At 33.7% G+C, this 23,512-nt stretch overlaps 1 protein-coding gene across 5 annotated transcripts in view; it reads right to left on the bottom strand.

The window, feature by feature from the left end:
• LOC135208447 (uncharacterized) overlaps positions 1-23,512 on the bottom strand; it is a 683,342-nt gene that overhangs the window by 30,382 nt on the left and 629,448 nt on the right. For all 5 annotated transcript variants that reach the window (XM_064240638.1, XM_064240636.1, XM_064240639.1 and 2 more), the window contains one exon: positions 7,333-7,512. In XM_064240638.1, coding sequence (XP_064096708.1) covers positions 7,333-7,347 — 15 coding nt within the window. In that variant the 5' untranslated portion in view covers positions 7,348-7,512. The remainder of the gene's footprint in view (positions 1-7,332; positions 7,513-23,512) is intronic.

Here is a 23,512-nt window from a genome sequence, read left to right on the forward strand (position 1 = left end):
TAAAGTTTTCCAACGATTGTTTTGATTCAACTTTAGTTGTTGGGGGAATTGAATGAGTTAAATAAAGCATCAAGCACTTTATATTGCTTCCTTCGGTTTCGCTATAACATACTAATAAGTACTTCAATGTGAGTGATAGAAACCAGACTGCTGAGAACTGATGTATCAGGGAAACTATTGCTAGGTCTTTTTACCACTGGCGCTGGTCTAGGTGAAAGTATTTGCACTTCAAAACATGACTGCCTCATGAGCATGCATTCTGAGGGAGCTCCTCACCTTACGCTTCCTGAGGTAAGTTTTATTGAGACGAGGTTGGTGGCCCCTTGCCATTCTCTACTCTAGCTGCAACCCACTAAATTTTACTAGCCATTATGTACATAATACACTGCATAAGTCTACAGAGGCACAAATAAGTCACATCTCAATTATAAGATTAATCTTTGGTCTGATAAGATTATAGGTAAGATGAGACGCGGCCATCCGCTTCTTTTTATTAGTTTGTGTAGAACTGGTTTGCGAGAAGTAAGACCATCACTTTTATGAAGGTAAAAAAATGAATTTCATTGAGGCAAGCATTTAAAGCTACAATCTGAGAAACCTGGCGGGCTGGAGCACGCTCCTGGATTGCTTTTTATCTACTGCCAACTGTGGCGACTTAGACTAAAGTTGTTGGACTGCTAATGCCTCTTGTTTGAAAGCAGAATCGATTGAAAACTTTAGGTCATTCGTTACCAACGACTCAAGGTAGAACAGAGAGGTTCAGTAAAAAGAAGAGAATCTGCATCTACTTCCACCCACCCCCCCACCCCACATTTTGCATTTTGTTTACTTGATAGATTTCAATTATAAAGTTTCATATTTCCAAGAAAACATATGTCTAACCCCGCTTTTCAATTACATTTTGTCGTTTCTTACCGGAAGTGAATCTGTTCAAAAGTCCTTCTAGTGAACTTTAGATATTGTAAAGGGGTAAACATATTTACATCAAGTCTTCAAGAATAAACTGCAAGTTTCAGTTTGACCACATTTTATCTGTGAAGTCTTTATTCTATTTTGATAGACACCGCACTTTTGCGGTTTTGTGAGAGAAAAAACAATAACACACAGAGAAGACCCTATATTCCTTGTTGATTCGAAGTCATTCAGATTAATTTTTTAGAGACCTTCACTTGGAGTCACTGGAATGCATTAAGATTAACGAGAATCTCATTTACAGGTCTTTTAGACCATCACTTAAGTTTTACATGATTTTTATAACTATCATTTTAAGTATTATAAGTCATTTAATTTTTTTGATTACCTCAATAATTTTGTTCTTGGACCTCATATTCGTACAGCGATACAAAAGATTTTGGGATGGGGTATGAATCATCATTAAGATACAGGACGTTTATTCAAGGAAGAAAGTATGCTTACTCTTCGTTCACTCACACGAGAAGTTATGTCTACTCTTCAGAAGTAATAAAAAACTTTGATACCAGATATTTATATTTGTCTTTCTTTGACTTAATTCATTGTAAAACAAAAAAACTCAGTCAGATGATACTTGTTCATCCTTGGAACTGTTCTTTTTTTTACTTTTTGTGAACGTTTGGGCTTCATGAGAAAATTCCTACACATGAAGCTAATCATTCAGAGAACTTGTGTTCGACTAAGTTTAAAAGGAGTGTAAAACAGGCATGGCCGACGTGAACAAGAGGGAGGGATGGTTGAAGAATTTATAGAAACATATACCATATATATATATATATATATATATCTATATATATATATATATATAGTATATATATATATATAATCGGAATTCAATTCTTCCCTGAAACGTAGAGCCTACTAGCTTTGTCAAGGAAACTAAAACTATGCGTCCCTTCTCGAATTGCTAGCATTGTTTATATATATTCATATTCGTCATCTTGAATGTCTCAATTCCTATAGAAAATTGCAAGAAACCGCATGAAAAAAAAGTTATGCAGTCTGCAGCGAAAACAAAAAAGAATTCTTTATTAACAAGAGTGCCTTTATTATCAACGCGAAGATGGGAAGCATTGTTTATCAACAAAAGATTCTGGGATATTGAATCAGGAAACGGACGATTGACAAAAAGGAAAAAAAATAGAAAAATAAATAAAGAAGTTTTTAGCAGCTCGTAAAAATCGGAGTCAATAGAAAACTGTAAGACAAAGGTTTTCATCATATTATCATAATATTTGCGTAATGTTCAGACATGTATTCAACAATTGGTCATGAAGTTAATTTTTTCAACTTTAACAAAAACATGAATAAGTTATAGAGTTTATTTCACACTGTGCATTGAGGTATTCTGTAACAATTCTATTTATAAACTGCACTGATGCAATACACATATCCCTCATAAACTGACAAAAATTATACCGACTAAAATGGATTACAATTCGCCTACACTTCCAGTGGACTTGTAGTTTCCACTCCAATTCCAGTGATTTTGTTTGTTTAAATACCAGTTTTCATTCTAGTATAGCGGATTTTTTCGAATTTCCTTCTTCTAAAAAAATTCACAATTTTCTCAATGTTACATTCTCTTACAAAGGATTTATGAATTACATTTTTTTCCATGTAGATTTTCAAGTGAATTATTCTAATGCTTATCCTGTTAATGTAAATTCACTCGTATTGCTATTATCTTAATTTGAATGGCATTTAATTCCCTGCCTATTGAAGCTAAATGATTTTAACTTTCCTTGTTTTCAAGGGATTGTATTCTAATTCTAATAATTTTATAGTTTGGGAATTCTAATTTATATCCTTTAATTTGCATGTATTCGAATTCACCTTGTTTTGCTGCATATTTTGATTAATTCGCCCCCACTTGGACTAGAATATGTCATTCTCTTCTCCTTACATCGAATTTATTCTAATTCTCAAAAGCAAATCTGCTCCACTAACACATTTTACTGTGGCTTAACCGGTTGAAAAGGACTGTGGGGTTTCCTGTCTCATTTATATCACCATTATGCATTTCTTTCACAGTAATCAAGGCACCATGTGGCTGGTTTCTCATTCCCCTCAACATCACAAAACATATTCCTTCCTGAATATTGCGCAAGAGAGCGACTTTAATTGTGCTATGAAGGTTACGAGATCTGTAGTACTTTCAGTAATTTTAATGCTCTTTAAACTCCTTTATGGCCAAAGGCAATAGTAAAGCTGTCTGGAGTTGCAGATTTGTTAAAGAAGGCGTCTAATATTAACCCAAGTAAGCCATTTTTCGCTGCTATTACTTTTCATCCATTTTCATTTTGTTCGAAATATTTCAGTCGACTATTTTATACGAAAATACACAAGCTGAGTTCCAGATGCTTTGTCCTGATTGTCTCTTCAGTATAAAATAAAACGTACAAAATGGTTATGTTTAAGAACAAACACAAAAAAACTGTGAGTTATCGGCTCCAAAAACGCCAGCCTTGTATATATATCAATCCTTACAGAAATAATTTACAAATTTAACGTTCGGGGTAAAAAGTTTAGATTGGCAACCTATGCCATTTTTCTGTGATCCCGCAATGCGAAAACGACCTTGTAGATCATTCATTCATTCATTCGTCAATATAAATCCATGAATGAAATGTCGCTATTCAATTACAACAATGCTGATAAATACCTTTTTTATCACCACATTTTTTAATCGGGAACCGATGAAATGTAGCTGTTAACTCATGATTTGCTTTCGTGAAACTGTTGTTCATTTACGTTAGGTCGAACGATTAAATGAACTATAGAAAATTGTGCCCTGAATGGATGCCAATTTTTCAACACTATGCGATCAATTTATCGAATTGCATCACAGTAAACTTCATAATGTATATTATAGACTACTATATAATATATGACAAATGATCATAATTATACATATATTCATTTTATTTTCATAATATACATACATCCCTACAAAAAGTCGCGCCCCCACACACATTCAGTACTGTGTAATATATATATATATATATATATATATATATATATATATATATATATATATATATATGTGTGTGTGTGTGTGTGTGTGTGTGTGTGTGTGTGTGTGTGTGTCTTGAAAGACATACGACAAGGATGTTAGATGGAATAAACCATTCGAGCTAGGTCTCAAAGGAAGCGATATATCAACATCATTCAGTACGGCAGACTACACTACTGACGAAACGAAAGTGGTACGAGGATGTTGAATACAGCAGTCTTAGCAGATTTCTACGAAGTGAATGTGGTGAAATGCTTATGTATTTCTCGCTGTGGTAAACGCATTCCTCCTGCCGGCCCAACCACCTCTCTATCTCCTACACTTATTTTATTTTACACACACACATACTATACGTACGTATGTGCGCGCGCCTACGTGCACTGCATTTCAGATTAACTGTACTTACATGGCCGCACAATATAAATAAAATGAGACACATCAACGTACTTATATACGTATTTACCTTGATAGATTTTCAATTTACCGGACATCGCCGAAGTTTTGATCACTACAATATCGGAAGAAGACGAAGGAAACTTTCGGTTCGTACTTCGATCAAAAGGCGGCACATAAAGGCGATCATCAGCCGCCGACAGAAAGTCGCAAAAAGAGGGAAGCCAAAAATTTCGGATACAAACCGAAGGCGACTCCCGGAGGGAGGGAGGTCTTTGCAGTTTCTTCCCGAATCTCGGCGGAGCTGAGGGTCCTTCAGTAATTCTTTCCCTCGTGGTTGTTTAATGCGGGTCCCGGCCTTTTGTTTCTTTGCCTTCTTCCTTTGCTTCATCGCCAGGAGATTTCAGCCACCAGATAATTCTTTCCGTATTTGAATTGTTATCTGTGTGTGTGTGTGTGTGTGTGTGTGTTTGCGTTTGGAGAGAGAGAGAGAGAGAGAGAAGAAGAGAGAAGGAGAGAGAGAGACGAGAGAGAGAGAGAGAGAGAGAGAGAGAGAGCATGGATTTAGACTGATAAATCTTAGAATCGGTTGGACACTTGAATCTTCGTATCAAGAGAGAGAGAGAGAGAGAGGTTGTAACTTTAAATCAATAAACAAGGCATCTTTAATCCTTTCATTACTTTTTTACCACTGCTCTTCCTAATCGACGAAGAAATGCCAAAAAAAAAGGAAAAAAAGAAAAAACCTTCAAAAAAAAAAAAAAAAAAAAAAAACAAAAAAAAAAAAAAAAAAAAAAAAAAAGCCGGCCTTCAGCGGGAGGTGTGTTTCTAGACATTAACTTCTTTATCGACAATGAAATCACTGACCGGGGATGCTTCATGTTTTTAAGACTTCCCCGACCGTTTCAGTCGCCCAGAAAAGACAGACGGGAGGCTGTCTTTCCTCCACTCCTTGATCTGTTCCCAAAGAGTTACTCTCTCTCTCTCTCTCTTTTAGTCTAGGGGCTAAGAATTTTCTCATTTGTTCCAAGTTTTCTTTAAGATTCTGTTATTCTGGTATTTTTTGTAAAGTTCTTCAATATTTACCGGTTTTTGTTTATTTGTCTTGGCTGGTTGATTTCAATCCTTTCTTTTTTATACGTTTTTTTCCATTCTAAAAAAATCACGAGCATGAGCGTCTGGTTTTCTTACTGCTGTCTAACTTTTTTTTATCTGGTATCAATAAAGAACTATGAAATTTTTCCCGAACTTCACGAGATAAGGAAACTAAAGGAAAAAAAAAACGTTTCTTTGAACCAGAATCGGAAAAGTTTTCAAAGTGAATTTTTAGGTATAAGCAATGGGACTAGAAATTTCATAATAGATTTATAGAATTTAAGTCTTCATTTTCTTTCCTATAATATCATAAAAAAATAATTTTCAATAATTCTGAGCAAGTGTAAAAAAAAAAAAAAACGGTGAATCATACTGTATTTACAAAATGCAATCAGTCACGTTAGCAGTCAAATGAACAGCGACCATCATTCACCAGTCTTTACAAACATGAGCCCTCTTTTCTTTCCTGACAAAGACTTCAGAAACTGGACACCCAACTCACCATTAAAGATTGCTGGTGACAACAATCACTTCTGAGAAATTTTCTTCCTATCAGATCCTTAATCCCACCGGACTGCAATTTCTCCTTCAATGAACTTGTCTCTGAACTTTGGTTCGACTTCTTTGAAGCCTTAATGAAAATCAGAACATGAGCTGGTAGGGCATCTGGATAATAATGTATGTCCTCTATTGCTCACAGCTGTTGCGTCATCACGTTGTGTTATATTAATTTACTGTACAGTCAATTAATATACGAGAAAACCAGTGGACAGGATATTAACACAATGGTAAAGGAAGCTTCTACTCATTCACAATGAATAATATCATACCGCTTGTGGATATACTGTTCATTATTTTGAGACGCGATAGGAGAGAGAGAAGAGAGAGAGAGAGAGAGAGGAGAGAAGAGAGAGAGAAGAGAGAGACGAGATGAGCGGAGAGAGAGAGAGAGAGAGAGAGCGCAACCTATTTATTTTATTGATTATGAGATTAACTTCAGATCAATATTTTGTTGCAAGATACTTTTTTGTCTGGAGTATACAATTGCAAGCCAATATATATCAAATGTTAATCTTAAGGATATCGATACGATCAATATTCAAGATCAAGGCAGAAACTGGATTGCTTAAGAGACACATTAACCGAGTTGCCGAGCAAACACGATTTACGCTTCTTCCTGCCTGCTTTCCACAGAGCAGTCAAGATTTTCTATATATTTGTTTTTATTAACATCAAAATTCATTTGCTTGTGTCACTTCTCAAGGTTTCTATACATGCTGGCAAAGTGCCAAAAGGTGGCAGAAAACATGTTAGCGTGACACCACTTGAAAGAAAGAAGTTGGCAAAACTGTCGGGAGGGAATTTCGTATCTAGAGAATGCCCAAGACTGTTCCCTACTCAAAGGCCGCTGTACAGGTATTCAGTGAAATGGCATGAGGAAAATGCTAAAGTACCCAGGAGTCAGACCTACAGGATGGTCAGAGTATACGGTAGACCTCTACATGAGGACTGTGCTGATTATGGATTTTTTAATACAATACATTTTTTAATACAGTATCACTGTAATAATAAAATACCGTTGTTTGACACTCGAAATATATCCCCACAACAGTAACAGCAGCAACAACTACTGCGGATAGTACTGGTATTATTACAACTTTTATTGCCTTTACATCTGCTTCTACTACCACTTCGGCTATCGTTGCTGATACTTCGCTTCGCATAATGATAATAATAGTAATGATAGCAATATAATACGGACGATATTAAACGATACTAGTGAATATCGATACTAGTTGACCTTCATAGTAAGAAACAATAACACTAAAGATATAAAATGAAACTTGAACACTCACCAACAGACTTCTCATGATGGACGAATTGTTGATAGAAGACGAGCGAGATGTACGAAAGCGAAGGCTGATATGGGTTGCTTGAGCTCCGTCGATCGCCGATGGACGTGTGAATTGATTTGTGAAAGAGAGAAATGGGATAAGACGTGATGCTCCTTTGAAGAGTGATGCGTTACCTTAGATCTGGAAGTGAGAGAGAGAAAAAAAGATTTTATTAATGATCGGTGATGTCTCTGATTATCCTCAGCTAAATAAAAAAAATAAAAAAGACATGATTTTTTAATGATACCAATGGATTCTTCTTTCGTTCAAGTTACAGTAATTCTGTGGAGGATTGAGCGCCTTGCTTTGTAATATATCAGCTGTTGATGACTCAAGAACAAACCTTAGCAGTCTGGTATAGGTGGAGGTGGGTCATAATAAGCTCCGAAAATCACTGGGATAAGAGTAAGGCTTTCAGTTAAAAGCATCGAATGTTAGACGCTCAGCATCTTAAGATTAGCATATATTAGAATATATAATTAGAATGCTCCATATAAGTGATAAATGATGCAATAGCATCTTGTGGCACTTTTTTTAATGCTTAACGTAATTGCTTTTCTTTCTGTCTACTTCCATATTCTCTGTAATAAAGGTCGTAAATGGCTGGTGTTGAAAAAAACTTCCTTCATAAAGATTATCCCACTATAAACATGTGGGCGATAATAACCACTCATTACGTCACTTCCATTTTTTTTCATTATTATCCAGTCAAGAAAATTCCGTGCACTTTATAGGTGAAGTAAAGATCGAAAAAAAAAATAAATAAACAGGAGTATTGTAAAATAGTAAAACAAATGTTTCCTGACCTAACCATTGTCCAATTAAGAAATTCAGTGTTTCAATAAAGGCCTTTATATACGGAAGAAATACTTCAAATCTCAACATTCTCTTATTGCTCTCTACTTCTAAGAAGATTTGAGATCAGTGGATTATAAAAGAAACAGCAGCACCAAGTATCCGAGGAACCCGAGGATCTGTTTTCACATCTAATAGTTCCGTAGGAGAGTTTTCAATGCTAATTCAAACCTAGAGTCAGTTCACTGACCGAGTTATATAAAAGATCACAGGCTTTTCAGGAATCCGATTGGTTCGAGCTATTGTTTACCCAATTCCTCTCCAAACCCTACATTAGCGTCCTAGATTGGAATCGATGAAATTATAGCCCTGGGATACACACACACACACACACACATACACACATACATATATATGTGAAAGAAACCTTGATAAAAGAGGCAGGACTAACCGATTCAATGTTTGCTAAGGACTTTTCAGCTCCACTGAAAAGCTCTCAGCAAAGGATAATATTCACCAGTGCAAACAGGATCATTGATACGGAAGTTTTCAGCGGCCAAATTGCTGAAGAATAGCAAGATTATTCTATTGGCAACATATTCCAGTGGAAATTATTTACCAGTGTTTTTATGTACATATTGTTCACGTGGGCTACCAAAATGACAATAATTAAGAAAAAACTTATTTTGAAAAAGAATGACTAAACTTGATCATCTGAATACATAAACTATTGAAAATGCCACGTTGAAAATTACATTAAGTGAATCATAACATTAAAACTGGAAATGCCATACATATCCACCGAACCATATCTCAGCATCCCTCCCACCATTAAGATGGAACGGTCGGGTTACTTTAATGACGTCTGAACCCTTTTCCGAAACAGAGGGGCGCAGAAATCAGATTGTTTTTGCGAAACATTTGTTTAATTGCAGTGTTAGTCATGGCTTTCTATTAGTGAGTTTAGGTGCCCAATCTTTAAAGCATTTTATTTATGGTGTCTCTATTATTATATTATTATTATTAATTTTATTATTATTATTATTATTATTATTATTATAGTTTTACTATTTCTTATTACATTTTATGGGTGCCTCTATTATTATTATTATTATTTATTATTATTATAATTAATTATTGAAGTTATTATTATATTATAGGTTCTTATTTATTTTTACCACATTTATGGTGCATTTATTATTATTATTATTATTATTATTATTATTATTAATTATTATTTATTATTATGGGGTTCGCATCCCTATGTCAAATGATAGTTTTACCTTATTTCTTATTACTTTTAGTAAACACAAAGTTTACACAGGAATGCAAACACATAGCCATAAACGAAAAAAGGAACAAAGTATAATACTAATAAATATACAAAGTATAATACTAATAAATATACAAAGATGAATAAACATTGATATTTGGAGACACATAAACGCTATGTAATGTCAGAAATTCTAATGTAACACTACACAGAATATTAACGCAATATGTTATCTTTACTTAGACTTACGGGCATGGCCCACAACAAAACTTGCAGGAAAAACCTTTCCATAGTTTTGCATCAGAAGGAATGAAAATATCGGTTACTGTACTATATCAAACACTGCATTTCAACAAAATATTCAAATTAATGCTTTATAAGACGAGTACCACGCATCTTTTATAAACAAATTTATCGTTTATTTCATTGCCTGCTATTGGTTCTTCTTACTCCATCCAAGGTAAAAATGGGTGAGATAATAATAATAATAATAATAATAATAATAATAATAATAATAATAATAATAATAATAATAATAATAATAATAATAAAACAGCAGAACAGTAGGTCAAAGGAAACCACTGCTAATTTATCTTGTCTATTTACTTATTTGCTATTTCACAGTGATAACATTTTCGACATCAATTTAGTGTCCTCATGCATTTATTAGTGTCAGTGTTCAGGGTGTTTACCAGGCCCGGAGGTTTATTAATTATGCAAACACGACGTGGGAACACTGAAAACACCAATTTATCACCAGTAAGTCTATTAGTACTTCAAATACGGAAATTGTTTGGATTTAGATAACGTTAAAACAGTCATTATTACAGATAACGGTTTTTTCCCAAGTATTTTTTATGAAAGAAAATCTCTTGAGTTTATGCTTTTTTATCATTTTATTATTATTATTATTATTATCATTATTGACAATCAAAAGCCACAGTAGTGTTAGAATATATTATTGTACAATGGTAAAAAATACAAGGAGAGACTTTCGGATACTGCTCCGTATCCCTCTTCAGTCCTACTGACGGTAAAACAAACAATGGACGGGAGCGTTACAACAGTGAAAAAAAAAATATATATATATATATAACAACTGGTTCAAGGCGGATGGATCTAAGTGTTGGTCAGGTAATCCCCGTTCGGTTGTTTCTGTTGGCGAGACGGCTGGAACGGCGAAGTGTTCGTTCAGGTGATTCCAGCTGAGCAGACACCATTGTACAATAATATATTTTAACCCATACTGTGGCTTTTGATTGTCAATATTATAGCCTCGTTACGGAGGTTCCTTAGTTCATTATCATTATTATATTATTATTATTATTATTATTATTATTATTATTATTATTATTATTCAAAACTAAGTAAGCCAATGCAGTGAAAAGAAAACATTCCATTATGGAATAATACATCTTTCCCAGCTGAACTGGCAAAAATTACATTAGAATAAATAGTTCTTGGATGTGAAATTACAATAACAACGATTTTCATAGCCATGCTACAAGAGACCCATCGGCCTCACTTTCGTCAGACTAAGATATGACCTTCCATGTTGGTACTGGTAATTCTCTGTCCTTCCTTTATTAGCTAATCATAATTAAAATAAAGCTAATGACAAACCAGAAATACAAAAATACTGATGAGAATGAGAAGACCCACATGGAATACTTCTTTTTCTCAAACGCAGTGCATTTCATCGTTATTCTTTTTGAAAGTTATTATTCCTGTTGAAAGCTAAGTTTTCTACCATAAACGAAAATTATTTCAGATGGTAGTGTCAATCCTGACTGCAAAATTTGCAGTAAAAATTCGTATTTTCACAGACATAACACTTATGGACACCGATAATTTTTTCTTTCAAGGGATACGTCGGAGAGAGTTTTAGACTCAATTAACGACAGATTGCCTGCGTTAGATAGAATAGTTCATTGTGAGTTAACTCTTGTTACAACTACACTGACAAATTCTGAAAGCAGGCGGCCTGTTTTCTTTTTTCTTTTTTCGTTTCGGATCAGAGATCGTGAGAGGAGAGAAGAGAGATGAGAGAGACGATAGAGAGAAGATGAGAGAAAGAGAAAGAGAGAAGATGAGATTGTTAATGCGCAGTTGCCATACGCTTCATTATCTAAAACCTGATATTCATTTGTAATACAAGATATATAAAAAAATGGAAGAGGTGGTAATAGGATGCAATGATAAATTGGCAGTAATGAGAAAAAAACATTTCAAACTGTAAAGAGAAATGACAAAGATAAAGATTTGAAATGAGGTTTCACCCTTTATGGTGCAGGCCCCACTGCCGAAAACAGATTTTGGAGGTAATAGAATAAATTCAACATTCAAAGCAACTTTCACTGATTTTCGTCGAATTGTAAATCACAGAATAAGCGTAATTTATGGACCAGTCATTGTCTCTTTCTGATACCCACTGAAGCCATAATCTCTTTAATTAATAAATTCCATAATCTACTCTCTCTGTCTTCGATGGTAATGTCTGAGTAACTACTGTAATTACAGGATTAACCAGGCTCCCATTAATCCTCAATTATTATACATGGCAAGTTTATCGACAATCATATATGTTAATGTACTCCAAAGTATCGCATCCTGTATGTTTATGTGTTCTGATAGTACCCAACATGAAAAGTATTTATGGACGCGTTTATTAAATCCAATAATTAATAAGCATACTTACAAAGGACTCAAAATAGCTTATTCTGAAAGGTTAGTTTTATCTGCAGTTTGATACTTCTATATGAACCCTTCCCTTAATCTTATTTCATTATGCAGCAGATGCTCCATTCATTGAAGAGTTCCTCTTTCAATAAGAACCTCCCGTACATAAAACGGGTAAGACCAAAAATAAAGAGACTTTCACTCATATGTAAAGTGAAAATTTTACGCCAGACACTTATTCAAGACTTACTCTAACAGAACATTGCTAGTTTAATATGTATGACTAACACTTACTCCTCTATTATTAAAATGGAAGCACGTTAGTCAAAACTACATGCTGATGCCATCTATTGGACCTGAAGAGAAACATATCCAACCCGCTTCTTAAGGTTATGTTTCGTTTCTTGGCCAATGAGTGCTGCTCCTTAAAATTTATGCCTCATACCAGAAATGACCGGGTTTTCGTTTAACGGCAGACGTGGAAGTACCGTAAAGGAATCGATCAGTTTAATATTTGCCTATTTATATCATCTCAATTACGTTTATATAACTGAAGAATTTATGGAATGATGTATGATCAAATATTGAAATACTTACTATAATGTATTTTGCTTTTAATATTCCTACAGTCCATGCATGGTCTCTACATACTTAATATGAACTCGCTCTCATGGTCAGAAGAGAAAAAAAGAAAAAGAAAAGGCAGTTTAACAGATAGTTCCCAAATCTTTTTCGTAGTTAACTCGGGGCAATAATAATTGCAAAGTTAGTGAGGAACAAAATATAGCTTTTTTTAACAGTACACTTCGCTGCATCATGCTTGGCGGGCCATAAAGTTGCTTTATCTAGAACATTCAAAAGGATGAAAATTCCATACAGACATTGCTTTTACATATGTGCCTTTACATAAACCTTTATGGGGTATTATTTTGAAACTCTGCTCTTAAAATTAACCTTGTCAATTCACTAATACTTGCAAGTATTCCTATTGGAAAAGTGAACGTGCCTTTGCTTTCATAAGGTTTAATGTAATATAGCTGTCAGAATAATGATAGTAAGAGAATCACGATAATTTTTTTTTTATCCATAATATACCAGAGTTGTATATGAAATGCAAGGAGGCGTCTCCTTTTGTATAAGGTCTCATAAACAAATAGCACAAACGAGCAATAATTTTATTATGCAAACTGGTTCAGAAAAAGATGAAAATCATCTCTCCACTGACCTGTCTGTCACGGGACCTATAAACAAAATTATCCTTTATAATAAGACCTGCATATATAAACAATAATAATCTACAACTCAGCAACGTCCACAAAGAGAAACAATGAAGGAAAACTCAGCTGCGTGTAAGAATCGTAATTTATTTTCACATTCCTAGTAACAACATGTCTATAGCTATTGTCAAAACTCCATCACTCAAAATGCAAACCAGCCCTCAGCCGAAAATGTAAATGTGATAACTACCTGTACTGAGAGACCCCAAGCTGAAATTTAATGAATAAAAAAACGCTAAAAAGGACACTCTCTTTATCACCATATCACGGGGTGGGGTTGGGGTGGGGGGTAAGAATCAAATAGATAAAGACCCAGCCAGCATGGAATCACAAAATGCTGTTTAGAATAATTATCTTGTGTTATTAAATATTTTGATATTCAGTAACTAAACGGTATGTCTAATAACATGCTACTAGCAAAAGTTGATTAAGTGAATTTATTATTCGCATATATATATATATATATATATATATATATATATATATATATACACACATACATATTTTTGTTTTGTTTTGTTAACTAAAGGCTTATTGTACTGACAGCATAAATATTTTACCTAGCCGTTGTGACGGACACAATACAAAAGAAAAAATAACCTTTATACCAACAGGGAATTACGGAAAGTGATCAAATCCTCTGTATAGTTTTCTGGTATCTGTTGTTTCTCAGAAGGGACAATTTGTCCTCTGCGTAAGGAATTCGTCACATATTGGATCCTGTTAGCTGTCAATTTACTGGAATTAAAGCTCTACTATAGGAAGATAAGTTTCTCGGAACATTACACTGACCTATCTTGTGGACTTACTTCCAATAGGATTTACTTATTTTCGATGAAAAAAAGGACTTGTAAGAGGATGACAAACTGTGGTTATGGTAGATACATAACCAATACACTACTTTTTTTTTTTCTCAAACAAAAAACTAACGTCTTTCTCTTCTTCACTTAATTACATTCTATATAATGTGCTTTAATGATTGATGGGGTGAGCGAAAATAGCAAAAGGTTAACACCTAAAAGAAAGGCTGCAAAGAGACTGCAAAGTTCTGCAACTGTGGTTAGCATAGTTGCCCCAAATAGGGCAGCATTTAAATTTTTTCCCCTTTGGCAGTATGGCATATGCACTGCTTACATTTTCTTTCAGAATCAACTGGCCTCTTGCTTCATATCTCAATATATAACACTGGTTATACTGACAATAAATTAATTATATATAAGAATTTTAGACCCAAGACATGACAGACAAACACATCAAAACCTGATAAGTTGATCCCTTGACAATGATTCGTTTCGTGAAATTTCATAACATAAATATGAGCATTGAATACAACTTATTAATCTATTTTCATGACTCTGTATAACATAAGCATTTACTAGAATACCTTCAATAATTTAGGTTTTATGAAAACATCCGACAGCTTCACTTAAGATACTGTTTTAGAACATCGATTTTCTTCTATTTCCAAGTGTACTTTCCATTGACCCCCTTGTTTATTTTCCATTTCATTTCCTCTTCTTCACTCTCTTTTTGGACTCTGTGCAAATACCATTTCCTGCGCTAAAAAGACACCTAAGTTTTTTAATCTCTTCCTATCTTCATTACGATTTTCTGGGACACATAACACATGGATTAATATCTCTCCACTCTATCTCATTTCCTTCCTTCATTAAATATTGCATTTCCTCAATCAACCTTCCCCTCATTGTCATCATTTCTCTCAAGTGCCAAATAATGATGAAGAACTGAACCCTTCCAATCATTGAGATTCATCAATTACACAAACGGAGTCATTTAATTGTAATGAATTACTTTAACCTTGCAGTTATTAACAAGGGGCGGCCTATTACGTCGCGTTCTTTCCTTCAATAGCATCGCTAAATACACATGGAGGTTATGAAATCATATATAATATTGTAACATTAAAAAAAATTAAAGGCCTACGAATAACAACTAGCATAGTAAATTTGACATATGATAACGAATGTTGAATTACTTTCTATTTCAAAGAGAAATTATGGATAAAAAAAAATCTCAGCTCATTTAACATCATCATGATTTCATATGCATTGACATAAATGGAAGACAAGTATATATTATATATATATATATATATATATATATATATGTATGTATGTATATATACATACATCATACATACACACACACACAACCCACATATATTATATATATTCTATGACAACACACACACCCACACAACACATATAATTATATATATTGTATATATATATAGATATATAATACACACACACACACACACACAATATATATAAATATATATATGTAATATAATATTATATATATATAAATATATATATGTATATTTTTATATATATATCTATATATATATATATATATATATATATATATATATATATATATATATATATAGTATATATATATATATACGATTACCACGCAGCAAGTGCATGTAAGGTAACTGACATAAAGACAACCATAAAGGTGTTTATAAGAACTTTCGGCACAAGGCTTACCTTAGTTTAAAGTAGAAGATACAGGGCCTTATTTTGATGAGGATACAAGACTAATAACAGATATACTGATCGGGTTGATCAGTTTGCTATAAAACAACTGTTTGATAAGCCTGAAAGTATACGGAAAAAGCTACACGAGACAAAAATGGATCTAGAGGGGGATGAATGTAGAAATACTACATGGTGGAGTTGGAAAAGTACGATGAAGAACGTTGTTCACTGAGTGATTAAAACAATATGGCGAAAGCTACGGTATGGTGGAACACATAAATGGTGAATTAACTGTTTGGTGTAAAACTGCGTCAGAGACAATATCAATATGGAGGGAGGAATGTGAGTAGTGAGAGAAAGGACAGATGTACGAGCAAAGTTTTCGGATAACAACAATGTGCAGTGAGTGGAGTTTTGAGTGGATGATATTTCCATATGACACACTATTGATTGGCAATAATGGAGTGAGCCTGCAGAAACTAGTGAAAGAGTTTAAGTGTTTTCAAAAGAAATCTGAACGGGAATGCAATGAGGAAGTTGGCTGTGCTTGTAAATGGAAACTAGAAGATGGAACAATAATGTAAGACGAATTTGGGCAAATGGAAGCAGTTATTCGTTTAGGTGACATGGAACAAATGGCAGGACTAGAGAGGAAGTGGGTCACAGAATTGTGGGGAGCAAGGAAGGTAACCGAGTATAAACACATTCATTTTTAAAAGGGAAGCGTTTATAGAAGACAAATTTAGTATGTTAGCGAATCCTTGCCCCAGTTCTCCTTTCTGAAAATGAAGCGTGGATACTGAAATCAAATGAAAGATGACAGGTTTTTAAAACTCTTGTGATTATTTGGGAGCAAATTTGGAATAAGATGGACAAGGTTGGTAACAATATTCGGCTTTGATGCAAAGCTCAGATATTTTGATAAAGGTTTATAGAGAATCCCACTATTGTTTTGGGTGGGAGAAAAATGCAAATACGTCAAATACAGGATGCATTCAAAACTTAACCTAACCTAGGGTGCTGTGTCCCTAGCCCGTCACAAAGTCCGTGAACCAAAGTGAACAGTTTCCATACATGAAGCATTATCACTGATTTTCCAATGGCGGTCACGTTATACTCTTTATAGATGCTTACTAACAAGATAAAATGGAAATTTTTATTAAAACTTCTGATGATTTTATCATCGAAGTAAGTTTATCTGAATTGGCAAAATAGGCAGATATATAAAAGTAGAAGAACTGTAAGCAATTATGGGTCGAACCTAGGATATTACCATAAAAAAATATGTTTATTATATCTGGGACTAACATGGTACAAAAAAGTGAAAGACTAATAACTGTGTCTGCACAGATGACTTCTCACTACGTATAACCAAAAACTAATGGAAAACAGATCAAACAGTAACAAAAGCTCTTGCATAATCATATGAACATTAAATATTCAGCAAGTGCTGAAAGAAACGTAAAATACTTTCTAGGAGAAAAGCAAATAAAAAAAAGGCTGAACAACTGATTACTATTCGCTATACTTCGGATATCACTTAGAGCTCAAATAATTCACCTTGGATGTAAGTGATTCCCGAAGCGTGGTGAATAGAATATTAAACGACATAAATTTTGTGTCTTGATATTTGGTAAAAAAAAAAAAAAAAAAAAAATTATATATATATAATAATATATCTATATATACATATATATATATATATATATATGTAATATCTAAAATGTTACATACATAAAATAGTGTCTGAATGAACTTGTTGTAAAAATATTATGATAAAGTAATTTAAGTCACAGTTGTAGATAGCTGGAATTTCTATTCAGAGAATACCATAGATAAAAAAAAAAAAATTTAAGGCAAGCAGAGAAATAGGTCTACGAGGATCACTGTCATTTCTTGTGAAATACGGATAGTTGCGTCAAAGGAATATTATCATAATATGTGAATTAATCAGGAATAATGATTTTTTTCTCAGAGCTATTAACGCTGATTAAAATAAGGAGCTCAATTACTAAAATGAACTGGATCCCCAAAATTTCCATTTGGTTGCATTTCATTCAAGTTAAAACAAACATGGTTATAGTAATTTTCTCAATTTTATTTACATTTCTACCTCCTATAACTGACATCTCCACGTACATTCGTGTTAATTTTGAGAATAAGATGAACAGCCTACAGGATAAGATCGATAATGAGATTATGGAAGTTCCTCCTTCTGGATAAAACAAAAAACGGGTTGCTGATGCAGCAGATGTAGAAAACAGACATGAAAAGCCGAGGCGGCAATCAGAGATCAAGGGATAACTTTTTTCAAGATCATAATGGAAGTCTCCTAGGATTTAAACAACCAGATCAGCGGTCACTATTACATAAAGATCACACACACACACACACACAAAACAATAATTCAACAGCAATAATGAAATCTTAAAGTTCTTATCTTATGAAAGGTATCAACAATCCTAAAACTTGGCAGCAGTTTAATTACTATTAGCTGGGAAATGTTATACTCTAATTCACTAATGACTTTGACATAAACCTGTTAGTTGTTAAAAATGTCCAATCTATGTAGATCAGAATAAAATCTGGTGGGCGCATTTCATCCGATGCTTCAGAAAAGAACGAGGAAAAAGTTACTGAATAAATCATCTCATTGTTATAGTGTAGATTCTTTGGTTTGTCAAAAATAGTAACAGAACTGAATATAGAATTTAGGCCAAAGGCCAAGCACTGGGACCTATGAGGACATTCAGCGATGAAACGGAAATTGACAGTAAAAGGTTTGAAAGGTGTAACAGGAGGAAAACCTCGCAGTTGCCCTATGAACAGTTGTTAGGAGACGGTGGAAAAAGATGGAAGAAAGAGAATGTAAAAGGAGATAAGATAAAAGGAACGAAGTGGTTGCAGCCAGGGGCCGAAGACAGGCTACAAAGAACCTAAAGTAATGCCCACAGTGCACGGCATGAGGCGCACTGACGGCACTAGCCCCTTACGGATGAAAAAAATAGCAACAGGTAGCGTTAATACATTATTTTGCAGAATCTGCTTCTAACACCAACACAAATCAAAACAAATTATATATATACTTATGTTTTATATATATAATAATTATGTAATATTTATATAATGCATATATAGTACATATGTGTGTGTTAGCCTTCCGACTCTCAACATTCCTTCAAAGATGAAATTGCTAGGTCCATACCCTTTTATCTTTACCGTACTTGTCGCCAACTCAGTCGTCTAACTACTGGATACGAAAATCATTGCTTGGATCAAAAGTGGCATTATGGGTTTTTAGTGGATCGTGGTTATCCTCCCATCTTGGCCACGAGTCAAGTCTGGGCCCTCTTGCTTGATGTGCAAAATAGAATCAACACAAATTATAAACTTACATAAATACACAATCACACATTATCTACGTATATGTATATATATATATATATATATATATTACACATGCATATATATATTTATATATATACATATATATATATATATATATTATATATATATATATATATATATATAATATATATCACACACCGATATTGCTATTCTCATCATAATAGGGTAGTAATTAAATTATAACTTGAAATAATATTTGGAAGGTATTATTTCACCGAAGTCTAGGATCACCCAACTTTAAGGATTCTCTCTCTCTCTCTCTCTCTCTCTCTCTCTCTCTCTCTCTCTCTCTCTCTCTCTCTCTCTCTCTCCTGAATTAACTTTGTTATACCATGCAGTTTGTAGAGTTATGAATCATCACCTTTCTCAGTTGCATATGCATTACTTCAACCAAATTAATTAAGTTTCAGTGGAATACCTTCTTTTTTTACATATATAAACGAAGGAAATAACGTAATATTTTACTCGTTATTTGACCGCCCGCAAAATAAGGTTTCCTAATTTCCTGATTTGAGCATTAAAATCTCTGCAAAAATATGGATTGCCGAGAGTTGGTGCATTATCTGTATGTATGTATGCAAGTATGTATGTACATATGTATGTATGTATGTATTCAGGAATTGTATGTCTGCAGACCAGTAATGTTTACCATTTCAATATTGAATTTTCGAGGAATTACCTTTGACAAATTCGAGTCATGAAATTTATGATCTTTAATAGTAAGTGCAAAGCTCCTTAAGACCCAGGAACTGAAAGAAAATGGTGAACATATTCTAATATTATTCCTCATAATCCCAGTTTAAATAAGATAAAATGAAGTATCAATATTAAAACCTGCTCGTACAATGCGAATAATAAAACAATTATTGCTTACAATTTTCGGTCGATTTCATTAAGGGTACTAGTTAATACATTCATACATTATATGTATAAATGTATTAACTAGTATATTCCTTAGCTCCTATGTTGGAATGAACTTTGAATCTTCTCACCCTAAAGTCTGCAACGAGGAAAGCGATCATGCAATACGAACTACATGATGGAAGAACAGAAACAACTAATATTCATTTTAATTTGTTTACTTAAGCTGGAGGTCTAGATAATACTGTTGTATCTGAAATGTATACTTAATTTTCACTGATATCTAAAAAAATTCCTCTTTAACTAATTTTCCAGTTATAAGTAATACCAACATAGGCGTGGATACCTGCATATAAATCGTGTATTATAAGTCTTTCAGAGTATGAAAGTTTCGGTGTCCTCATAATTAGGAGTAAGGAAGCGACTGCACAATATAAAAATTATGACCAAACTGAGCGCTCACTGATTCTCCTTACGAGACGATGGTGCATGAAGCAAAATTACATTGCCCATGACGCGAGAAAGATGATAACGAGGTCTACCTGGCTTCATGAAACTTTAAAAGGTTAACCTGTTTTCAGGGTAATGGGCTAATTTTCTTCTTTCACTGGCAAATGAGAGGAAGATGAATGGCTTCAGGTCGATTAGATTTTTAATCTTTTCGATGAATGAAAAAAAAAATCGCCGTTTACCCAGCGTGGTAAAAATTGCTATTTACGGATACCGTGTGTTCCATCAATCTTTTACCAATTGTTAAATCCGAAGAGAATGCGCTTTGAATAATAACTAGAGGTTAAATTCCTTTAAAGGAAGGAAGACCTAAACTGAACTACAATATCCTTCTATGGAGAGACGAATATCTTGCAGGCTTCTTACTGTGCAAATTATGAAACGGACTGATGATTTAGATGAAACTCAACCTTATACGCGAATACCAATTGCTACAGCCAAGGGCCACACCAAAGCGGCTTCATAAATAGGAACTAAAGATTGACAGGGGACAAACAAATCCTTTAAACTGCCGAAGAAAAATAGTGGATCCAAAAATATATATATATTTTTTTCCACGAAAGCGATGATTGTTTGACACACCTATTGGCGGAGTATCGATGATATTCAAGCATTATATTAAACAGATATGATAGGTTTAATGACAGCATTTAAACATCGATGATTTCCATCACAGTTCTTATCAAACAATTTGAATATTCTGCTAAAAAAAAAACCTTTGTTTTAAAGATGGCATACACAGGAATTCATTGCTTATATCCTCATTAAGCCGTCCATGTAAAAAAGTAAACTAAAAAAAAATCCAATACTTTTTGGTTGTAGTTTAGTTTTTTATTTCATTTATTAAACCTTGCAGGTTTTCATTTACTTGCTGTACATAAAATACATAATTTCTCATTGTAAAATAGAGCAATATGGTGTGAATTTCCACTTTCAATACATTTCTTCCTTTACGTAAGTTGCATTATCTATATTTAACCGAATTAAAATCCATAAGTTGCTTGTATATACTCATCATTTCTTTCATACGTTCAATATGCCTGTAATCTACAGAAGAGAAGAGTTTTTATAATTTTTCTTAAAATCTGTTATTCACATTTGAATTTTTCGATAGATTCCTTTAAGCTGTCATAAAATCTACATTATTTTAAATATCTAAATCTAGCATATGGATGAAATGTCAACTCTAATAGTGTAGACACATTACACTAATAATATCACTAAGATAAATTGTAATCACACGTTGATGAAAGAAAAGTATGAGCACAAAGATTATAGTTGACCAAATTTAGAATTTAGGCCAAATGCCAAGCACTGAAACCTATGAGGTTATACAGCACTGAAACGGAAACTGTCAACAAAAGGTCTGAAAGGTGTAATAGGAAGAAAACATCCCAGTTACACTATGAATGAATTATCAGGAGAGGGTGCAAAGCAAGATGGAAGAAAGAAAATATGAAAAGAGGGGCAGTAAATGCACTAGCTGCAATCCCTTCCGTCCGTTCCCTTTACTGTACCTCCTCTCATATTCTCTTTCTTTCATCTTAGTTTCCACCCTCTGAGATATATATATATATATATATATATATATATATATATATATATTATATATATATATATGTATATATATACATATATATATACATACATAAATGATAAAGTATGTTTTCTCATAAGCCAGTAAAACAATAATTTATGGCTCACTAAGTTGGGGATAAAGCTTCATTCGACGCCGCGTGAAAATGGTTTTGGAGTCGACGATGAAAAGCAAAATATGGAACATGGAAGCGAACTTATCGTAGAGAGGAATTAAAGTATAGTAAGTCACTCGAAAAGGAGGGAGTCCATCGACGATCAGGCGTTATCGAGAATATTCATCACGTTAATCAAAACGATGCATCTTATTTAAACATATCTCATTTTAGCATAATCTTCATAGAAACACCAGGGGAATAATGGATTTGTACGCTAGAACTAACTATACGTTTAAGTATTTAAAAACAAGCATAATAGATTTTAGCGACCGCAACAAGATGTAATTTCATAATCATACTGTATATAACAGTTTTCATGGATATTCATACTCAAATATTTAAGCACACTCCATAACTGACTGAAACACAGATGTATACGAAATCTCTTGTGATACGAAAAACACAAATACCTTCCACTCACACCTGTGGGACAGAAGGCAATTCATCCACCTCGTGTAGCTTAGAATCCAACAAAAGAACATATGCACTATTCAAAACTAGGGCATGCTCCTACTGAAGCAATGAAAAAAAGTTAATCAGACGAAAAGGAAATAGAATAAGATTTCTATACTAATTTACATCTAATTTCCTGAAAACAAATGCACGGTATTCTAAATTCAATTTCTTTTTTCACATCGCAAGACTTACCAGCTCTGCAGAATAGAAATATTTCTTAGTCTTTATAGACATATATTTTCTGGAGACATCTTACTCTTAAGTCTGCTAAAGAAGCTTTATGGATGAGTTTCACACAAGGTCATTATCCCTGAAAATCAGCTAAGATTACAAAATGCACGCATTACAGGAAACTATATTGTGTCATTCCAAGAAAGAGTAAGAATATACCAGTATTCCGAATATCACAATTTTAATAAGTAATTTCCCCGGAAAAATACATCCTTGCTTACACAAAGGCGATGTAGAGACTATGCCAGGCTGTACAGAAGTGATGCCCTTTGTATTCTGCAATCGGCTTCCAGATAAAAGGTAAAGTTATGAACGCAAAATTTTCCATCAACTGTTGGGAAGTCAGTCGAGGCTGTGAACATGTGTTATATGACGGCATTGCGATGATTA

This window comes from Macrobrachium nipponense, chromosome 35 (assembly GCF_015104395.2).
Source record: "Macrobrachium nipponense isolate FS-2020 chromosome 35, ASM1510439v2, whole genome shotgun sequence".
Classification (NCBI taxonomy): domain Eukaryota; kingdom Metazoa; phylum Arthropoda; class Malacostraca; order Decapoda; family Palaemonidae; genus Macrobrachium; species Macrobrachium nipponense.